The sequence below is a fragment of the Limulus polyphemus genome, unplaced genomic scaffold, assembly GCF_000517525.1.
Source record: "Limulus polyphemus unplaced genomic scaffold, Limulus_polyphemus-2.1.2 Scaffold1097, whole genome shotgun sequence".
NCBI lineage: Eukaryota > Metazoa > Arthropoda > Merostomata > Xiphosura > Limulidae > Limulus > Limulus polyphemus.
In genome coordinates, this window is record NW_013666707.1 from 274761 (window position 1) to 297174 (window position 22414).

General features: G+C 32.3%; 1 protein-coding gene across 5 annotated transcripts in view; it reads right to left on the bottom strand.

Annotated features, from left to right (window-relative positions):
- Positions 1–5238: 5238 nt before the first annotated feature.
- Positions 5239–22414, bottom strand: part of LOC106462112 — a 35580-nt gene continuing 18404 nt past the window's right edge. The window contains exons 10-16 of one of the 5 annotated variants that reach the window (XR_002611164.1): positions 20703–21233; positions 17130–17267; positions 15982–16182; positions 15207–15338; positions 11570–11920; positions 10699–11129; positions 10606–10616 (exon numbers count right to left, since the gene is read on the bottom strand). Coding sequence is in view for 4 of the 5 variants with exons in the window: in XM_013921998.2 (XP_013777452.2) it covers positions 9395–9747; positions 11570–11920; positions 15207–15338; positions 15982–16182; positions 17130–17267; positions 20703–21233 (1706 nt within the window). In the remaining variant the exon portion in view is untranslated. Of the gene's footprint in view, positions 11130–11569; positions 11921–15206; positions 15339–15981; positions 16183–17129; positions 17268–20702; positions 21234–22414 lie in introns of all 5 variants that reach the window. The other 4 variants (XM_022389254.1, XM_013921998.2, XM_022389255.1 and 1 more) reach the window with 4 other exon arrangements.

The window sequence follows — 22414 nt, forward strand, 5'->3', positions numbered from 1 at the left end:
ATAACCATTTAATGAACAGGGATTTTCTTTTCTTATTCTACTTCTTTATCTATAAAATGCAGCATTCAGTATAATATGAAACAGTAATGGCTTGTGTGATATAGCTTCCAATACAATAACTTAATGATTTAGTACCAAACACTAATGAAAATATGAAATTTTAACTTACTGTGGTATTCTCAGATTAAGCTGATTTTCTCAAAGAGTATTAGTTAGGTCCATTTCATAACAGGAGGAATGGCGGCAGAATTTACCTAAACTGACTGAGTTTAAGCAAAGAAATAAACCAATGGAGATGATTTGTGATACAAAATGAAAACAATTTACTTATTACCAAAACATAACATAGTGTGTGAACTTACTTTCTGGATACTGGACAGTCAAAATTCACTGGTTCTGTGAACTGATCAACTGGTTTCGTCCCCCAAGATGTTTTCCCATTAAACAACTCACTTAAGATCCTATGTGCATTATTGTTTGAATCTAAATCATTAGACTTATCCATAATGACTAGTGCTGTCCATGTTTATGGCTATTCTCATTCAACAAAGGAGAGCTGTAACCTTGAGATATCTGGCCTACAATTGAAGGACACTGCTATCTTCTACACTCTTGTAGAACATGCAGTGTTACAGCAATAAATCCCAAGGGCAGACCAGGTATTATCTCCATAGGTAACAAAGGGACAAAGTCAACTTTACAATATTTCAGACTGAATAAACAAAATATTTTGAAAGATTCTACATTTAACTAAGAAGGTAGAAAATTCATGGTATGCCTAACTACCACATTAATCCAAAAAAAGGTTTGAATCTCTCCATGACCAAATAACATGTTCTAAGTTTTCTTTTTCCATATAAAAATAACAAGTATTATATTGTTGAATTCTTATCTTGTTTAGAAAGCATCTCGAGTTAAAATTTTATATACAATTTTTACTTGAAACCATCAAAGTTTTAAATATTTGTAATTATAAATGATGATTCATATAACTGTTAAATATTTTTAAGATCTTTATTTTAAAAAAAAACGTTCTTCTATTTTTTTCGTAGGTTTAAGTTCTAGATATTCAACTGCCTATTTGGAAAGATATTTATCTGTTTGTATTCTTTATTTTCTTTCAAAATAACTTCTTTTTGTATTAAAAGATGACCTAATTTAATTTGTAATTCCCAACATTCAGTGATATAAACTTAAAAATGTCTGTAAATTCAAAGTAACTGTAAAAAATCCCTTGTTTGAAATAATATCATTTATAAAATATATTCAATTTTTCATTTGAGAAGAGTGAGCTAAAGTTTTCTTATTAATTTTATTTTTGGATTGTATCATAATGATTCATGATATATCCATTTCTTTATTATTTATACTATCCATAAAATTTATCAAGCTAACAAACATCTTTCCAAAAGGTATTTTGAACATTAATTCCTATAACTTTCTTATTACCATAATGTATCGTATCTTTTATGTCACATTTGTATTTTTAGAAAATAAAAAAAATTATGTATTTTCTACAGTCTATTAATCCATATAATTTTTATTGATTTAAATGAAAGATTTGATTGTTATCCATTTCAAACTCCAATAAGGCATTACTCAACTTTAACGTTTGTTGGTTTTGATAAAAGTTTTTCATCAACCGATCATTTGTTCAAAGATTTCTTAAAATTCACTTATCAAAAAACCTTTGAGAAATTTTACAAAGTAACTGAAATACTGCAGAGCTCTACATATAACCTACTAGCATTGACAGGTCACTAGCCCAGAGCTAGTCACACAGAACTTGTTTGCTTATGAAACAAAATGTACGCATGACAAGAACATTTTTATTGTGATAGGTTTACTTTCAAAAATTAACTTGTGAATCTTGGGAAATCCAAGATTGTTCCGTCAAAATTATTAAAAAGCAAAGTTCTTATTGCTAAATAAATCAAACAATCATCCTTTATTGTTTCGAGTCTTTGGTACACATCATGTTGTAAACCACCATGCCCATAAAAAAAATTTTCAAATATAATTGTAGCCGACAAAAGTGCAATGTTCAATAATCATAATGACAAATAAAAAAGTTTTTACTGTTTCAGTAGTTGAAAAGTAAAATTAGAGATTAAAATTGAAATAAAACTATTTTTGTTAACAGAGTTAAGGCCTTCAGTTGATCGTGCATGTTAAAATGCAAAGTACAATATTTGCATAAAATGTTAAAAATCTAAGTACTGTAAATGATTACTAAACCATAATTAATTTATTTAATGAATGAGGAAAAGATTAAACATTCTAAGTATCACTTATACATATCCATAGATGCTTAATATATGTTGATGGATATGATCAAAATCATCACTAGGTGCTTAAAAGATTTGGGGCTCGGGCCCATAGGTGTGAGAATTTTCAGTATGATATTGATCATGGTTTTCTATTCTGATTTTTTAAGACACCAACTGTCAAATAGAATCGGGCCTTGTGTGCCAGTTCCTAGCAACACCTCTGGGTACGATACTATGGAATAAACTGTGTAGTGTACTGATGTCCCTATGCAGAGAAAGGAAAAACATTTCTGATTGGTTGTTAAATTACTTCCGCTTTCAGAAATAAGTAGTTTGAGCATGTTGAATTTGGGAAGTTGATATCACTGTTTCATAGCAAAAAATGTAACAAATCAAATGCATGAATATATCAAAAAGTGAATAATAAAAAAAGATGCTCAATATTAAGCCTTGAGTCTCATTGCATTTCTTACTTGCCCTGGAGTATTAGTGGACCATTAATGTCAAGACCTTTACTACGACAGTCCTGAAAGATATTTGTATCTCTACAGTATATAACCTGTTTGCCATTTTTAAATGGTTAGGCCAAGCTAAACACATTACTAGTTACTATTTAGATCATACAGGCAGCTAGTAGGTTTGTTTCTGAATTTTCTTTCAAAGCTACATAAAAATGCTATTTTCACAACACTGTCCAAGATACTAGAGGAGAGGCAGCTAGTCAACAGCACCTACTACAAACTTATGGACTTTTCTTGTCAGACCAAAAAGTTGGGTTTGACTGTCACTCTTATAGCACACCTAGGTCCTTGCTTCCCCATTTTTAAGAAAAGTAAAAAATTCAAACTCATCATTTATTTTTCAAGAAACCATCAGTTCACCCCTTAAGCTCTTGTAAAGTGCCAGTCTCCACTACTGCTAATGACAGTTCATTCCATAAGCCATTCACCGAGGACTAGCCTGTATTTTTCACATCATAAACCAGTGTCCTTATCCTAATGTGCTACTTCTTGTAACTGAACAAGTAAAATGAATTGACTTTGAAACTCTTTCGTCAAAATTATCTGCTCCTTGTTTATCTATCTATATTATTTAATTCAAAATATTAGAGTAATTCCACTTCTACCCTTAAGTTCTGGAATGTGCAGTTTTCATAAGTTTACACTAATTGGTCAGTTCACTAATAAGATTACTTAAGTTGTGTTCAATTACTATTTTGTGTAACTTTCCCTGAGCCTGGGCTTTTGCAGCTTTAGGCTACCTGTTGGAAACAAGAAAATCGCATCCAAAATTGGTTTGTTATGTAATACCTCCCTACATGGAGAGCTGTAAGTGCAAGGGTGTACAACACAATGCATGCAGAAAACGAACAGGAAAATATTTATATTCTCAAAAAATCCTGAGAAGTGATTCGTTATATTCATATTTACCAGCTGAGATAGCCACACATTATCCAATTCTAGTTTACTGCTGACCTAATATAACTGTTTGGCCACACCCAGCCCATCAGCAGTAGAAACAAGACAATAAGCACAAAATATAATATCAACAAAACTTTTATACACAGTTTTAACAACTTACAAGATTGATGTTCATTTGTTTGAAACTTCTGATGCTGAGATACTGTGAAATTTCAATGTATTTACTAAAAATGTCATCTAAAAAAGAAAACGATAAATGATTAAAAAAAAATTCTAAAACAGATAATACTAAGTTACACCAAGTATGTAAACAACTGAATACTCTTCACTACCTGGAGTAATATACTTATAAAATGAAACTGGATTCCAGTAATTCTCCCATCAAAATCATATTTATCTATCTGTATATTACTTAATTCAAAATATTAAAACACAAAGTAATTCTGCTTTTAAAGATCCAGAATATGCACAATTTTCAAAGGTTTACGCTAGTTGGTTAGTTCACTGATAAAAAGAACCATTCCCAACTTCGAATACTTCCAACAAATCAGTTGTTAAGAATGTCAAATCTATAATCGTGATAAACTCCAACATATTTTACATTAAAATATTTTATTATGACAATCAACAGAATTATGTGAGATGTCTGGTTATTACTCAGATAACTTTACAAGTTTTTGAACAAAAGTCAAACGGTGAATTTAATACAGATATTGACAGTTTAAAGATTCTAGAAAAGAAGGCCATTTTTTGTTCCAAGACTATACTTAATTTCAGTAAAGGATATTAACAAAAGAAAGATTAGAAGTAGATTCTAGCCTTTTGATTTTCTACTGTACATCACCAAACTTTATTAGACACTATCAGTTCAAAATCTGTAGTGAAGATTCCATAGCAAAAAACACCCAAGAAATGTGTAATAGGCTTTAAACTTTGGCTCAGCTGTTGAAAATAACATTAAAAATTGGTTTGCTATGTAATACCTTCCTATGCAGAGAACGTAAATGCAAGACAACTCGGGTAGGATATATTCTTATTCTGTTTGAAACTCAAACTTGAAAGATTCAGAGTTTAAAAGTGAGAAATATATATTTTAAAAGACAAGTGCTACTTAATAAAGTTGATTATGGAGGCAAGTGTTCATAGAGATTGGCCAGTTTGTAAATGGTGAGAACACTTTGTTAAGACTACTATAATGAGCATTTGAGGACTACTTAACATTGAGCTTGGGGCACTATTGCAAAAATTGTAGCTAGCAAGAAAATGGTAATCAACAAAGAGTCAATACTGGTATGCAGTGTTAAATTTCACAATGTCTGGAGAAAAGAACTTGAAAAGTTGTTAGTTATATCAAGATTTACTTATACATATATCACCACATCGTCAAACTCTCTGAACTAACATAAATATGTAGGACACGGTTAGTTTAAACTTGTCATTATTTTGTTTCTTTGTTGGATGTCAAGCACAAAGCTACACAATGGGTTATCTTGCTGTGCCAACAATAAGTATCAAAACCCAGTTTTCAGCATATTAAGCCTTCAGATTTACTGCTGAGCCACTGGGGGGAGAATAAAACATATTCTTATATATATACTTTATCAAATTTGTTTAATGTAAAAAGTTGTACTACACATATGTTTTTAATGCAGAATGATTGTAAACTAATAATATATTAACATCACACTTAAAACAACTTAGTTTCAGCCTTCCATAGCTAATTTAGGATATATCTTTAGTAAGGGATATTCAGTAATTTTTTCATGCAGGTGTTCTGCATGTAGTATGACGTCTTTGTAAATTGGAAGGTCGTAAATGTATACTGAACCTTTTACTTTGGTAAAAGTTACACCTTACACATGATTGTATCAGTTTGTAACTATGTGTCCCCACTCCCAAGGATGTGCATGCTCATCTTAAGGGATGTTACTGATATTTGTATAAGTTTGTGGTCCTCTCCCTTGAATATACTATTTGGAATATTTGTTGAGGTAAGTAGTCTATTGATTATAGGATACTGCACTAGGACCTCTATGTGAACTGAGAATGCAGTATAACCTTATTTTTCTCATACCCCCAGTGAGAAGTTAACAGAAAATAAAAAGGCAGCAAATTTTTTTTTTTTTTTTTTTATAGAAAGATCGTTTACAATACTGTGAATAAAGATCTGGTTTACTTATTTTCTGTGTTTGTTTTTCCTTTGCTGTCTGTGTTCAATTTATTCTTCATGCAACATTCCATGTTTTTGCAGAAAACTTAGGGTACTTGTTATACCCGAATACCACATTAACATAAATCTAAATGTTGCATATACACATTGTGTACTAAATATCATAGAGAATGTATTTATGTTGTGATAAAAAAAAATCTGTTTACCAGGTGTCCAAAGTGAGCAAAGAACAGTTAAGTAAGAGTTTGGAGAAGGAGAATATCTTAAGAACTTTGCAATTACTATAGACCGTGTGCAGATCATTTTGAGGACTTCTAGAACATAATACAGTTCCAACAATGCCCCAAGTGCCAAACCTGCCCAAACATAACATAAAGACCACAAAGATACACTAGTCCCCCCTAATCTTTGCCAGCCCCACTACTGCTGATGACAAGTCATTCCATAAGCCAGTCACTGATGCCTAGCCTATATTTTACAGATTTTAAATTTGTGTTCTCTCAATGTTACATATATATATATATACAAAGTTCCATTTATTAACTGTCCAGACTCGTATTATGGTGAAAGTTCAAGATCATTAGCAATATGGATAAAAGGACAAAAAATATAGCAAATCAAATTTAACATTCTGAAAAGATCATCAAACTGACTGACTAACAAAAAAATTATTGAAAGAGCAAACAACAAACATCACTAATTATTCCAGGGAAGACTTGCAGCACATAAATCATGGCTTGAGTGTAGCCATGTGGACAAAATGCCTTGTGCTCACTAAATGAGATCTAGAGGAGAGGAATCGACAACTACTTCTGTTTAAAAAACAACAACAAAGAAGATGGTTGATCTGATTAAACATCAGTTTTTATGTAAATGTATAGTTTTCTATTTTTTGAGTTAATATTAGAAATATTACAGATGTAGTGCTTCAATGACAGAATTTCTTAACTAATAGAGGGAATAGCATGATTAGAATATTCCAAGTCTGAATGGATGGTATTTCCTTCATCCAATCCAGAACAAATTATTGTATGACTTTAGCTTAGTTAATTTGGTTTCATTGTTATTATAAGAAAAAGCTATATTATTATTTTCATTTGAGACAGAAAATTATTGTTCATATCTTGCTGAAACTACCTGTCAGTATTTTTCTCGAAAATTGATGTTTCAATGCTCAAACTGGTTTTCCCGATTAGCCACCTGAGGCAGCACTACATCAATATACTAGAGTAGCATTTCTCAAACTACAGTCTGCAACTCATGTCCAAAATTCCACAGAAATAATTTTAAAAATATGATTTAGAGAATAAAAAAAAAACATTTTAATAAAATTAAATTTACCTAAATTTAAAATTTAATTTTAGAATAAAGCTTTTCAGGTACACAGAATCATTTTTTCAAAACAAAAAACATCAGTAGGTTTGGGGTGCGAGAAAAATTTTTAAATTAAAAGGGATCCTTTTCCTGTTATGAGATTCACAGGTTCGGGAGAATTTCAATTCAAAACTTACATACAGATTATTTTTTTCAGAAAACACAGTATAACAATTAAAATGTGAAAATTCTAACACTTAAAATATTATATACAGTTCTAAAGATAGAGATTATTAAAGAATGACAAGACTTAAGCTTCTAGTGTTTTTGAACATTTGTAAGATATCCAAGTGGTTAGTATACATTCACATACACACACAGATAGATATCAACATGACGATGAAGACATAACCAGGTTTACTCGAGAATCTGTAATGGTTACTGGCATACATAAGCCCCATAAATTTTCCATTATATCTTAGTCACAAACATACTACTTATTGGGGAGTTTTCTCTCCTAAAGTTATTCTTAAGAAAAGATTTCTGTACACGCATTTCTCTTCACACAAAAAACAAAAACCCTAGTTAGTATATTATGCCTCAAACTTGAGAGCTGTATTTTAAATTACTATGTTAGAAGACAGCCCACTAATTTGAGAAAGACTGGCATTTCTATACTTGTCCTTGTTTTTCACAGTAATAACAACAAAACACTGAAAACATTGCTAGTAGAAACTGATTTCAAAACAGCTTATATCAGCCTCTGAATAAAACAACAACACAAGAAAGAAGTGTTTAAATCTACACTGATGACACTAGGAAGTGTCAAAGTTGTGCATATGAATTCTTGGACAAGCAGTGCACATTACAAGTCCTCAGTTAAAACACCCACAGTGTGCACAATGGCATGTCATTAAGCATTGTCTTATTAATCAGAATTTTTACAAGAACTTTTAAACAAGTGGATAAATATCCTACCAGCAGGACTAAAAAACACTGAAATAAAAATGCAAACAACACAATTATGAAACAATATGAGGAAACAAATCCATTTAAAAATAACCCTTGGCTCCCAAAACTTTCATAAAAATAACACAATCTAGATATTAAACATTTAAATACACACTGAGAAGAACATCTCATAATAAATTTGGTCATCAGATGGCACTCTACTTACAGATATAACAAGACTAGGAAGAGATGCATCGGTGAACTATGATATGTTGTAAACACACCCTGGAAAGATTCTGTCAATTTACATAACAGAAATAGGAGGTTTCAAATGTTTTGAGAAGTCAAAGAATGAACTAAAACTTGCTATTAATATCACAATATAATGTTATGTGGAGTATTATATGCAGGACAATTAAAAAGTATATTTCTTTGAGCTATTAAACTTATGATTACATAGTACTGCTAGGCTCACATGTATTGAATTTAAATTAATTATAATATTTGTAAAACAATCGTAGTCAAGCATGTAGAAAAAAGAAAATTACACAAATGTAAGATTCCACTTGCTTTAACTAATACAGTAAAGAACACCTGTTTAGCTGAAGAATGTTGCTGTAAGAGATAAAAGTATTGTTCCCATTTTTAGCAATGTCCTTTAAAGACAAACGTAATAAAATTATGCTTTTAAGAGTTTAAGCACAAAAAAAAAAAAACATCTAAAGTTCCACAGAAACAACACCAAAAGAAACAAAACAAAATCGATTCAGTAAACATTAAACTGTTTATATTTTCACGGTATATTGTGTGAGTTGTGTTTCACTGAAGTCAGTGGAGGAAATGAAGAGTCAACTTTTTTTTTCATTATCTACTGCAGCTACATTATTTTGAAGCATTTTAAGAAAATATTTGCACCAGCAAAAATAGCAATGCACCTGGTTCATTCAGCAGTTAGTTTAGGATTTAACAGTGAACTAAAAGATTCTAGATTCTTTGTAATTTTGCTTAAAAATACAACCCAACCACTGACTGTAAGTAAAGATACTGCTCTGTTGCATGCAAAAAGCATACCTAATAAAACATTATTACATAAAGAAATCTCTCCGTTTTCAATATTTATGTACATTATATAATAAAAACTGATATTTTATATAACTTAAACATCCTGTTTTTTCGCTGCAGTTAGTGTTTAGTCATTAGAACACTAGAGAGACTCAACTACAGCCAGACCAGTACTGGTCACAGGATTACAGCAGAAAGATTCATGATTAAACTGCTGCTTGTTGCTCAACTGAACTCTCTGTTCTGTAAGAGGGGTGGGCTACTCCAAACTTAAGGTTGGGCTGGAAGATAGTAGTTCCATTAAGTTGACTATCACTGTTTAACTCGACATTCTGTTCCGTAAAATTGTTCAAAGGTCGGACAGTTCTAGTAGACTGTGTTTCACTGGCCACTTCTACAACTTGTTTTGTAAGGTAACCAGACAAATCTGGATCAAGCTGTCTCTCACTGTACACATTTTGGACAATAAGATTACCATCAGGGAATGTGATGCTGAGGGATCTTTGGAATTCTTCATTATCATCTTTAGAACAATGAGGTACTTCTTCCACCTCACCAACTGAAAGAACAATAAATACATTTTGTACCATTTTTGACTGTAAGTTAAACCTGTTATACCACTGCCTAGTAATAAGGAATGGGAGATCCAATACATTGCAAATCCTACACACTGTTGCATTTTAGTTGACAAATGACATTATACGTAAGTGCAAAACAGATATAAAATATTTCAAAATCAATAATCACTTTGTGAGGAGAAAAAAACTTGTCTTATGAACAGTGAAAATGTTTTTGGTGGATTATTAAAAAAAAAAGTCAGTGTTTTTTAAATTATGAACGTTTATCACTTGTAATATACACAAAACTTTAAAGTTATTACAATGACTTCCAAACAATTCATGTTCTAGTTGTATTGATTCATCAACATGAACTAACATTTCCTATTTGAGCTGTGGATCATTTCTGCTATAATTAAAGTTTTGGATTGCTTTAATTGTGTAAGGATCTAAGTTCAGTCTTTGAGATTACACTGATTTAATTGCACAAATCTGAGTTAAAAATATTTCTTAATTTAAATACACATCCAAGTAAAAATGTTTTTTGCCTCTTTTACTATTGAGCTCTACATACAAGCCTTTCCTGTTTCACTAAAGATCTCTTCTTTCAAATCACATCTCACCTGTTTCACTAATGATTTCTTCATTCAAATCACATCTCACCTGTTTCACTAATGATTTCTTCATTCAAATTACATCTCACCTGTTTCACTAATGATTTCTTCATTCAAATTACATCTCACCTGTTTCACTAATGATTTCTTCATTCAAATTACATCTCACCTGTTTCACTAATGATTTCTTCATTCAAATCACCTCTCACCTGTTTCACCAATGATCTGTTTATTCAAATCACACCTCACCTGTCTCACTAATGATTTCTTGATTCAAGTCACATCTTCATCTGTCTCACTAATGATTTCTTCATTCAAATTACATCTCAACTGTTTAACTAATGATTTCTTCATTCAAATCACATCTCACCTGTTTCACTAATGATTTCTTCATTCAAATCACATCTCACCTGTTTCACTAATGATTTCTTCATTCAAATCACATCTCAACTGTTTCACTAATGATTTCTTCATTCAAATCACATCTCAACTGTTTCACTAATGATTTCTTCATTCAAATCACATCTCACCTGTTTCACTAATGATCTCTTCATTCAAATCACATCTCGCCTGTCTCACTAATAATTTCTTCATTCAAAGAACATCTCATCTGTCTTACTAATGACCACTTCATTTACATCACATTTCGCCTATTTCACAAATGATCTACTCATTCACATCATATCTCAACTGTCTCACTAATGATTTCTTCATTCAAATCACATATCACCTGTTTCACTAACAATTTCTTCATTTAAATCACATCTCACCTGTTTCAGAAATGATTTCTTCATTCAGATCACATATCACCTGTTTCACTAATGATTTCTTTATTCAAATCACACCTCACCTGTTTAACTAGTGATTTCTTCATTCAAAACACACCTTACCTGTTTCACTAACAATCTTTTCATTTAAATCACATCTCACCTGTTTCACTAATGATTTCTTCATTCAAATCACATTTCACCTGTTTCACTAATGATTTCTTCATTCAAATCACATTTCACCTGTTTCACTAATGACTTCTCAATTGAAATCACATTTCACCTGTTTCACTAATGATTTCTTAATTTAAATCACATTTCACCTGTTTCACTGATGATCTCTGAACCCAAATCACATCTCACCAGTTTCACTACTGATTTCTTCATTCAAATCACATCTCACCTGTTTCATTAATGATTTCTTCATTCAAATTGCACCTCACCTGTTTCACCAATGATCTCTTCATTTAAATCATTCTGCCATAAACAAAGAGTTTTGCCAACCAGTGTTAGTTCACTGTCAAAAGCTGGAAGTGAATCAACTTCATTTTCCATGACAATTCCCAGCATATCATTGGTTGAGTCTCTTTCTGAAATATTCTCAACAGACTCATTATTATTACCAAATGCCTCTGCCTGTGTGGCAGACACTTCTGATGATGAAAGATTATATTCAGAGCAGCTCGTGGAAGATTTTGTGGTTGGTACTGTGCACTGTTGCACTGAAGGTTCGACCCGGCCATCCAAACCTTGAGGTGTTTTTTCTTGATAAGAATTTTGTTGGGAATCAAGCTCTGGTAAAGTAAGAGAAGTCATATGTGTGCTTTTATCTCTTTTGTAGTAGTAGTCATGTGGTAAAAAATATTCATGTCAATCAGAAAGAAACCTTTGCATACAAATATAATACAGAAATGTGATCATGAGCATCTTATAAAACTCACGTTACTTGTAACAGAATTTACTTCTCTAATGAATGCTTTCTAAAATCCATTTTTATTACTTTTTTCACATTAATCAAAAAGTTTATTGTCTTTAAAAACAACGTCCCAAGTCTTGGTGAATTACATAAAGTCATTGAAATCTTTAAAACCATTTTATATCCACAGTTTTTAAAAATGATACCTTTCAACCATAAAAAACATATAGTTAGCTGCTTACACCATACGACCACTTTTAGTAAAATAAGTAACCAAAATGAATCCTTATGATTGTGCAATAACTAAGATATTTAGAGAAAACAGTCTGTAATTGTTTTGTAAAATTTCTTTCAATTTACAAAGAATAATGTTTTTAATAAAATGAGAAAAAAAATTAACTTCCTACAAACAGTGTTTTTATATGAACTTTATCATATTTTAGTACTTTATGATTAGATGCAAGTCTAGCCAATTAAGAGGCTTATTTTGGATCTTCTTTAACCTTTTTGCCACAGGCAGGTCAAAGTGAACATGCTATAAACTTTTAGAGAGTTACATTTAAAATTTAACCAAACCACTATTATCACGGTATACGAATAAACTTAACATAAAAACATAGTTAACAAATCAAGTTTTAATACCAAATAAGTTTTAAGTTCTTAATTTTAAAAGGAAATATTTTAAAAAATAACCTCAACCTCCCCAAGTATGAGAATTGTGACATTTGCTCTCTAGATCTCCTCTCCTCTCTAATATTTATCACCTCTCCAAGAAGTACAGAATTTAACATAACTTACTCATTATAATGTAGTTATTACTCAGGCAAATCATAATTTAAACAGCCTTTAATGTTATTTTTGTATGGAGCCATAAGCTAGCAAATCAAACCCACTTGCCACACCCATCTGTCACGTATTCTTTTTCACAAACTACCAATAGTTCTATCTGATGTTTAATACTATATTATTTATATCCAATAGGAAGCAAAAGTTTAATCTATTGTATAATGTATTATGTTATACATTTTTCTGTATAGAGAATTGTCTATTTTGCTTCCAGTTCAAACTTTATTTCCACAGTAAATACATCGATGAGCTTAGCTGAATTTTTACCAGCTCTTATATCATACTAAGAAAGCCAGAAAAATTATGATAGCTATCGAACATTGTCTGCTTTTTACATGTTATTTTATGTGTTTTTAAATGCATTGTTTAATTAAATAAAAAACTACTTAGTGTAGTCATACCATTAATATAAAAAAGTGGGATTAAGTTTCATTGACAGTCAACAACAAAAAAAAGACCCAGGTTAGTGCTATATTTCTTGTTTTTCATGTGTATTCATTATTATAAAAGTAACTAAAATGTAAAAATTGAAAACTTACTAGGTTAGATAAAGAAAAAATAAAATAAATATTTTTCACTGGGTATGCTCACGAGCAGCTCGCAAATAGCTTGTGTGTTATGTAATTTAATATAGTAATGTGAGCTACATGTTTGCCAAGTGATTTACAACTTGTATCTTGGGATTATTAGTCAGACATGGTTCAAAGGGCAATGAAACAATAAAAGTTATGTAGAAACAGATGTCTGTTGTTTTGAGCTTTAACCCTATGGCCACCAGCAACTATTTTAAAATTCCTTTGTATTATTACATTCAAAATTTAATTAAACCACTTTACTATCAATATATGTCAATGAAATTAACATTATAATGTATGTCATAATTTGAATTTTTATGTTATCTAAGTTATAATTCCTTTGTTTCAAAGGAAACCTTTCAAAAATACTTAAACAGCAGTTTTAGTGTCACGTGATCTGCACACTATGAAAAAACCTCAACTTTAGCAGTGGTTCACTCTTAGCCTCATAAGCTTGCAATGTACATGAGTATGTAGATGTAAAGTACAAGTTTAACTTATTGTTGCCTGGATTGAAAAAGTATATAAACAAGATGGCATCATTCATGTGTGCAAAGAGCATTAGTGAAACAAGTCTCTATGCGGGAGTCATCGTATAATAATAATAAAACCCCATGGGCACCAGTTGATGTACTGGCATAAATAATAAAAGACAAAGAACTGGAAAGGAAAATTAAAAATAAACTATAAGTGAAAAGATAGAGGCATGAAATTATGCATATTAAAAAAAAAGGAGTTTCGAAACACTTCCAAGAAGAACTAAAAGGTATGTAAATATTTCCATTTCACTGTTGTGTACATTGATAATAATAGGTAGAGTTCGTGATATAGTAGAGAAAATAAAATATAAACATTTACCTTAAAAACCTTTGATATGCATTTAGGAGATTATGCAAATGAAATGTGAAAACTGTAAAATAATAAATATTGTTGAAAGTCTGAGTGCAAATAATTACATTCAATTACGAATTATCTATTAGAAATGGTAGAAAAAATAAAATCTAAATATTTTTTCTGAAACTACAAACATTTAGGAATGTTCTTGTCAAATTTTAAACAACTTCAGTCACTAATTTTATTTTTGGAATGAAACATGACAAGAGTGACATTAGATATGGGTAAAATTTGTAGCCAGGTCTAATAGGGTTAAGCAATTTAGGATATACAAATGTAGTTTCCAGTTACAATTTGAAGTAATTCTAGAAAAAAAAAAGTAACTTATAATTATTTCATATTTTTCTATGGTCATTATGAGATTGATCAAATTGATCGATCCTGTATAGAGTTAGGGTAAATAAAATAACAGATAATTTAAAAAGGTTTACTTTAAAACATGTTGGAAACTTATTTAGGAGATTATAGAGATTGTGCAAGTGAAATTTGAAAATTTTCAGATGAAGAAAAGTATTTTTAATCTTAACATAAAAATCGCTTTGCACTCAGAGTAGTCAACACTTTGGCTCCATATATTCACAGGAAAATTTTTAGCAAAAATATTTCATTAAAAATTTAGGTTTTTTTCTACAAAAGACTTGTAATGTTGACTAAAAGCTTGCAAAATTTCATGAAGATACACAAAATATATTAGAAATTATAGTATGGAAACTCTAAAGGTCAATTTTGGGTCACGAACTTGGCTGAATTGATGTAGGCAACAGTGAGAGAGTTAATCTTTTGTCATATAGAATTAATATAATAAAAACCAGGATTTCTTCATATGTACTAAAACTGAAAATAAATTACCAGCAGCCCGTATTAAAACAGACGATCCATGAGATCTTGCCTGATGAATATGCAATCCTCTAAAATTCTTAAACTGTTTGGCACAGATGTCACAGTCCATCCTACTTTTATTGGTTTGCTCCATCACTGGTTCTAATGTTTTCAAAAATATTAAAAGATCTTTACTGGATATCTTAAACAAGTCAGAAAAGAAGAATACACCAGATGAATTAAAAATATGTACATATAAATTATTAAATTAATTCTACTGTTGCAAATTCAAGCAGAAAAAAAAATCAAAGCTAGTTTGGACAGAAGCATCTAGAACTCTGAAAAAACCCAGAATACTCTACAAGTGTTCTCTGTTCATAAACATCAATAACAAAAGTTGAGATTTGTTTTACAAAATGATCCCTCTTTTTTAAAACATTGGCAAAGTTATTTTAACAAAAATATAAGAATTTAAATAAACTAAAAATGAGATAGAAGAAAATCTGGATAAAAATTTTAAGCATTCTTAATTAAAATGAATAAATACTTAACATAAAATTTTACAAGAAACTGTTTTTGAAATGTTTAGAGCAACATTCAGTTTGAAGTTATGTAGTGCTTTGACAGCTTTGTGCTAAATGAGAATAACAATTACCTACTGTTAACATGACACATGGAGAATAAGTTCTGGTAGTAATCAAGTTACTTATGAAATAATCTAGTTAAAACGTCAACATTAAAAATCTACGGAACATCGGAACTTTAGAGATTCAATCAAAATCAAAGAAACTAGTAACTCCTGTACCTTTGCTACCATCCCTGTGTAATTCACTAGGTTCATTAATCACAGACTCTTGCATGATACTTCTATTGTTGGTTTCAGGAAAGTTTTTCTTTTTACAAAATAACATGTGCATTTTTGCAGTACGTCCTGAACTAAAACCTCCCTTTCCACAAAAAATACAGCGTCTCACTTTCTTTGTTTTAGATATTTTTGAATTCTGACCTGAAAAAAAATTATTATTAGTCCTACAATTAAAAAGTTACATTTAGAATACTCTGAACACTCAAGTGTATTCTAAAAAAACTGGACACTTGAATATAAACACAACCTCTTGACCAAAGCTTGATTTTCCTTAGTTTAGTGTCGTGAGAACTTACACTAGTTTAAAAATACACATGTTGAAAGGAAACTCTGATTGTAAAATGTGAATAATGTTTTTTTTATTAACCACAAGTAACCTGTTTTAATATAAGTACATGAAGAATAGGTCATTATATTGTTAGTTATAAACCATTACCTCAGTTATATGTGCCAAATTCAAGAATAGACTGGATCTCACAAGTCTGTATTATAAACACACATTTAATGATATTTAACTCTCATTCATATCGTAATCTACTATGAATAAATTATTACTTTCTTCTTTCGATTTAATCTTCTGAAACATGTTCACAATAAAACAATCACAGTTTGGACAGTTATATTCACTGTAATGATGTTTATTTTTTCAAACTTTTATGAATTTTTCTGATTGGCTAAAACTTGATATAAATCATGCTAGTAACTATTTCATTTCCTTTTCAAATGCACTTCTCTTTAATTTTCTGCAGGCTCCTACATTAATCACTTAAGACAAAATGAACATCACATGGTGAAGACAAAAAAAAATGGAAATTCAAACTTTGGTAAAACTAGATAAACCTCTGTTCAAGCAACAATAAAAAGCTCCAATGTTTTCCAACAAGTTAGAAATAATACAGTAAGAAATTTCAAGGCATTTAAAATATGATTAGTGATAAGTTATATCCAATAAACAATAAACTATTTAAACAGCTGTGTTACCTAAAAAAAAGGGGGAAAAAGAACTTCTGCTTATAAGTTTTCTGAAAAGATAATATCACAATCACAAAGTGATTTAAAGAAGAAGGACACATATACTGGAAAACTACCTAGCAAATGCTGAGATAGGCTTATGGTCCGATGTACTCTTAACTTGTGTGTGAGAACGCCTCTAAAGTTCTGGAAGCTCTTAGAACAGATGTCACAGGTTTTGAATGGACTGTTTTGTTCAGTTTCTGCACTTCTAGCTATTTCAAAGAAGATTAAAAAGTGATACAATTTCAAAAAAAATAATAAAACTAAGCTGATCACACCATATGTTCATTTGGCTACTTACAGAGTTTTTGCTTTATGACAATAAGGATAAGAACAAACATTCACAAAACAAAGACTTACAAATAAACTTGTTTTTACTTATTACTTTCAGCTTTTAGTGTTACATTGCATTTTTAATTTGTACCAGTCTCATTTCCATTTACTATTAAGATTTCACCTAAAGTCAGGGAGAAAAAAAAAGAGATAGAAATACATCTATTGTGTATCACGATAATCTGTGACTCACTGTAAAAATTAATTTCTGTGATAAATAAATCTTTTTAGATTATTTTTAATTATTCAGTATCTTAATGTTACATTCTAAAAATTCTTTCAATTATTCCTTAGTTCACACCACTTAAATAAACAAGTACAAGCAGAGGTGTTGCTAGGCGCTGGCACACACGACCAACAGCCCAATTCTATTTGACAGTGCCCCAAATCCGCAGTTGGTGTCTTGAAAAATCAAAATATCATACTGAAACACTGAAAATCCCCACGCCTATGGGTCTGAGCCCCAAATCTTTTAAGTATCTAGCAATGCCTCTGAGTACAAGCATCCCAAACTCTTTTTATGCCACACAAATTCAAATATAACACAGGAAAACTTTATAAACTTTCATAAAAGAGAAAACAAATCAAACCATCATGTCTGAAGTTATAATTTTCCTATACTTAAAATGTGTTTCTGATAGGTACTTCTTTCTTCTCACAAGATTAGCTTTTCATGTTTTGTGCTGCCCTCTATATGTGATCTTTTTTATAATGCATGCCACAAACCTTCTGCACCTCCCCAACTGGAATCAAAGATTTCAATGTATTTCTCATGCAAATGATCATACGTCACCTCTCCACCAATAGAAGAGCAGTACAATCATGTGACGCATGTGACTTCTTCTATACACCTCTACCAAACTATCACTTCAAAGTTTGGCAGACAATGGAAGCACCAGAAGATTGTGGGGAGGAAGGGTGGGAGTGTGAGCAGAGGGAAGTACCTATAAGAAATACAATTTCAGTATAGGAAAATTATAACTTCTGATATGGTACTTCCCTCTGCTCACAAGATTATCTGGAATCCCACACTGATAAGGAGGAGGGAGTGGTGCGAGGGAAGAACAGACATACCCCCCAAAAGAGTTCGAAGGATACTTCTGTAGATGAGTGTGTTAGATTTGGAGAATTGAAGAGGGGAACTGCAGCACTTCTGATCCAGGTATACTTGTCACTAAGTATGAAATTGGAAGAACATGGCAGAAAAAGAAGGGAGTGCATCTGAGTGTGAGAAAATATGGCAGGGAGTGATCCTACCAGGAAGAGAAATGATCTCCATCCCACAGGAAGAAGGTGGGTAAACGAGGATGAGTCCCATGGTGTAGAGTGGCTATGGCATGGCAGACCATACTCAGTAAGTCAACTACATCAAAAACCTCCTCACTGGGTACCAACATCCACGTGACAGTAGGATAAGGATCATACCATCTTCACCTCAAACCCCAGAATCATGGATGATAATAACACATCGAATCCAGGGCATGACACAGGATTAGCACTGAGCTAGGAAGCTGGAAATAGGACATCCAGCATCCTAGGGAAGTCCATCACATGCAAACAACTCCCGTGAGCATGAAACTAGTCTGGAACATCCAAAGGGCAATAACATCCATCTCACATGAGAGAACAAGGGAGAGCCCAGGACATCAACGGAGACATCCCACATATCCTTACTGTGACCTAAAACACAGAAGGGATAATTGAGGGAGAAAGATAAACAACCCAAAACCTGTGTGAGGACTTATGTTGATTGGTTCACTCCAAAATCCAAAACCAGCCTGTGAGGTATTGACATCCATGCAATGGTAGAATAAGGGCTCCCAATTGAAGGGGTGAACTACATTTTACGTCTCACTCCATGGTATATTAAACTCAATCCGGAGGATTATATGCTATCTACACCAGCAGAACACCACCCTACTCTGAACTAAATGGTTATAGTCATCTTTGTGGAACACATTCAGCAGGATGCCTCCATGGTCAACCACCCCAGTGACTTGGAACTGGTATGTGGTAAGGACTCATACTCCAGTTGAAGACAATGGGGGCAGATAGTGTGATGGAGAGCTCACTGGAACATTGACACCTGAGACAGTGCAATGGGTGATCACAAAACCCTATTTAGAAAAGCAGACCATCCCGAATTATTCAATTGAGACATGGCAGGGATGGGCAGCTATCCCCTTCTGCTTTACCCATGCTGTCCATGGGTGGTACGGTCCAGGACAGGCATATTTATGAAGCAAATATTGCGAGATTATTCACCTACAAGCGATCTTGTGAAACACCCATCTCGAAGGTGAGCATGCTGAGCCATGGAAAGAGTGCATAATTCTACAAGGCATACAGTGTGGATTTAGAGTTAAATAATATCTGGTCAGGCACCACTCGCCATAGAGTGGGATCCATAAGAAGAGAAACAGAGCAAGGGCCCCTGAAAGGAAAGAAAACTTTTAATATACTTATCCAGTCAAAGTCACACAAAAGTGTGAAAAACGACTGCAGGTGGGGGATGAAAACCCGACAACGAAGAAACCATGATAGAAGAAGATCTGAGGTGTAGTCCACTTGACCCACTGAAGAATGTCCTCAAAGGAACGATGAAGATGAGAAGCCAGAGAAAGGTGTCAAATGTGGGTAGAAGACACTTGGAACAAGGTCTGAGAGGACACATAAGTGGAGAATAAGCCAATCGAGACAAAGGCCAAATGTGGGGCAACAGTAGAAGAAGGTGTTTCACCCATATAACAACTGATCACCCAGCGAACGATTGCAGGCAAATCCATCGATGCCCCCACCCCACCCAATGGCAAAAAGTGCTTATGGTCATAAGGAAACCATGGAATTTGTCGTAATTGGTGGTGAGATAAATACATCGTGCAAAAAACTAAAGATTGGAAATTAATTGAAAACAAATTTGTCAGCTGTATAAGAAAAAAGAATAGAAAATCACTGTGGCTGTAAAACTGTTAAAGTTAAGCCACTGTGGCAATAAACTGTTAAATTTCAACGACAAAGAACACAAGAGCAAAATTCAAAATGTCTGAACACGAGTACTGCCAAACAAGAAGTGATAGTTCGGTAGAGGTGCACAGAGGGAGTCACATGCATCACGTGATTGTACTGCTCTCCTATTGGTGGAGAGGCGATGCACAATTAGTTGCATGAGAGACACATTTGAATCTCTGATTCCAATAGGGGTGTGTAGAAGGCTTGTAGAATGCGTTATAAAAAAGTTTGCATATAGAGGGCAGCATAAAACAGGAAAAGTGGAGGAAAGTACTGTATATGAAATAATATACAAAATATCCTACCTGCTTCATCCATTATCCTTTTATCTGAATCCTTCTGCCACTCACTTAAGCCTTCCTCTCCTCCTGGGGCTTCTTCAAACATGGAAACTGAATCAACTTCAACTTTTATACTGACATCCTCCACATTACTGGTTATTCCTCTCTCAGTTAACTGTCCAGAAGTTTCATTCAGAGATTGGTGATTATTGGACACCCAGTCATCAGGAAGCTGATTGATGGAAGAATCCAGACAGGAAACGACTGACTGATCCATAGAAGCTTGAGCAGGAACCCTCTGAAATGTTAATTGTTGCAAAATTCTCTCCCCTTGATTAGAAACCATCTTTCCAGCATCAGATACCCTGCTAAAAGTTGTGCTACATCTCTGCTTGTCCTGAAGCCTATTAAGGTCTTGTGTCACAGCAAAGCTTGGTTCCAAGCTTGAAACTTCAGAAATAGAGTTGCCAGCTGACTTTGAATTCTTCACTAACTTTTGCAATTTGTTAGCTATCATGTTGCACTTTTTCATTTTTTTATATTGTTCATTCTTTCCTTTAAATCATAATAAAAACATTAAGAGGATCCAACTTCTAATAACAATTTTAATCTATCATTTTGTTACATTAAAACCCAGAGAGTTAAATGTAATAAACATTACTCAAAAACTACCTATAACAATTACCTCATAAACTATGTGTTCATACAAGTGAATTAAAATACACATTGTTATGGCAATGTTCTGGGATATAAACAGTTAGCAAAAGAGAAATATATACAAGAAAAATATTGAATTTTTCACTACAAGAGTTCTGTTAATTTACAGGCCAGATAAAATGCTTAATACATTAGAACTACTATTATTTTAATTTACTTATTCTTCTTGTGATTACCTAAAAGAAGAACATAAAGTGTTACTAACATTCAAGTCACATTAAATTTTTAACAACAGCATAACATTCCAGGACAGCAAGGGATATTTTGGTCCATAAATTGTCATTTTCACCACATTAAACAAACAAGATAAAATCTCAAAGGCAGCTCTTATCTTTCAAATATTTATCAAGCTTTCCCTTACGTTCAACTAAGTTAACTGCATCCATCACATCTGAAGGCAACCTATTCCAAAGGCTACTCATTTGGTTAAAAAAATAAAGCTGCCTTAGCTGAAGATGACTTCTTCCCTGCTAAAATATATCTTAGTGTCCCTTAGTCTTACCATTCTCATCATTAAATATGAAACAAGACGCATTAGCACTATCAATTCCCTTAACAATCTTCAACACCTCACATAAAGAACATACTGTAAATTAAAATTTTCTGCAACAATTATTGCAACACTGTTCCTTTCTTAATAATAAAAAACATGCATTAACAGCCTGAATGCATTAACAAACTAGGGCTGACACTGCAACCATGAGATCTCCCTACATGCTAGAGGCAGACTGCGAAAGTAAGGCCTCCGAAGTTGTAGGATTACTGCTATTTATACAATAATTTCTATAAGTGTTAACATTGATTTCAGAATTCATAGAGAGTTACGTTAGCAGCATGACTGTCAAGAATAAAATCTAGATTACAGCAGGAAAGCAGATGCTATAAGTGGAAGGTGAGAGAATGGAGCAGTGTGGGAGACAAAATATAGATCTAAAAATGCTATTTTCTAAATCTGCAATTCAAAATCCACAGTGGAATAATTATGATAAATCCAAGTGTGGTTTTAATGTTATTCATCT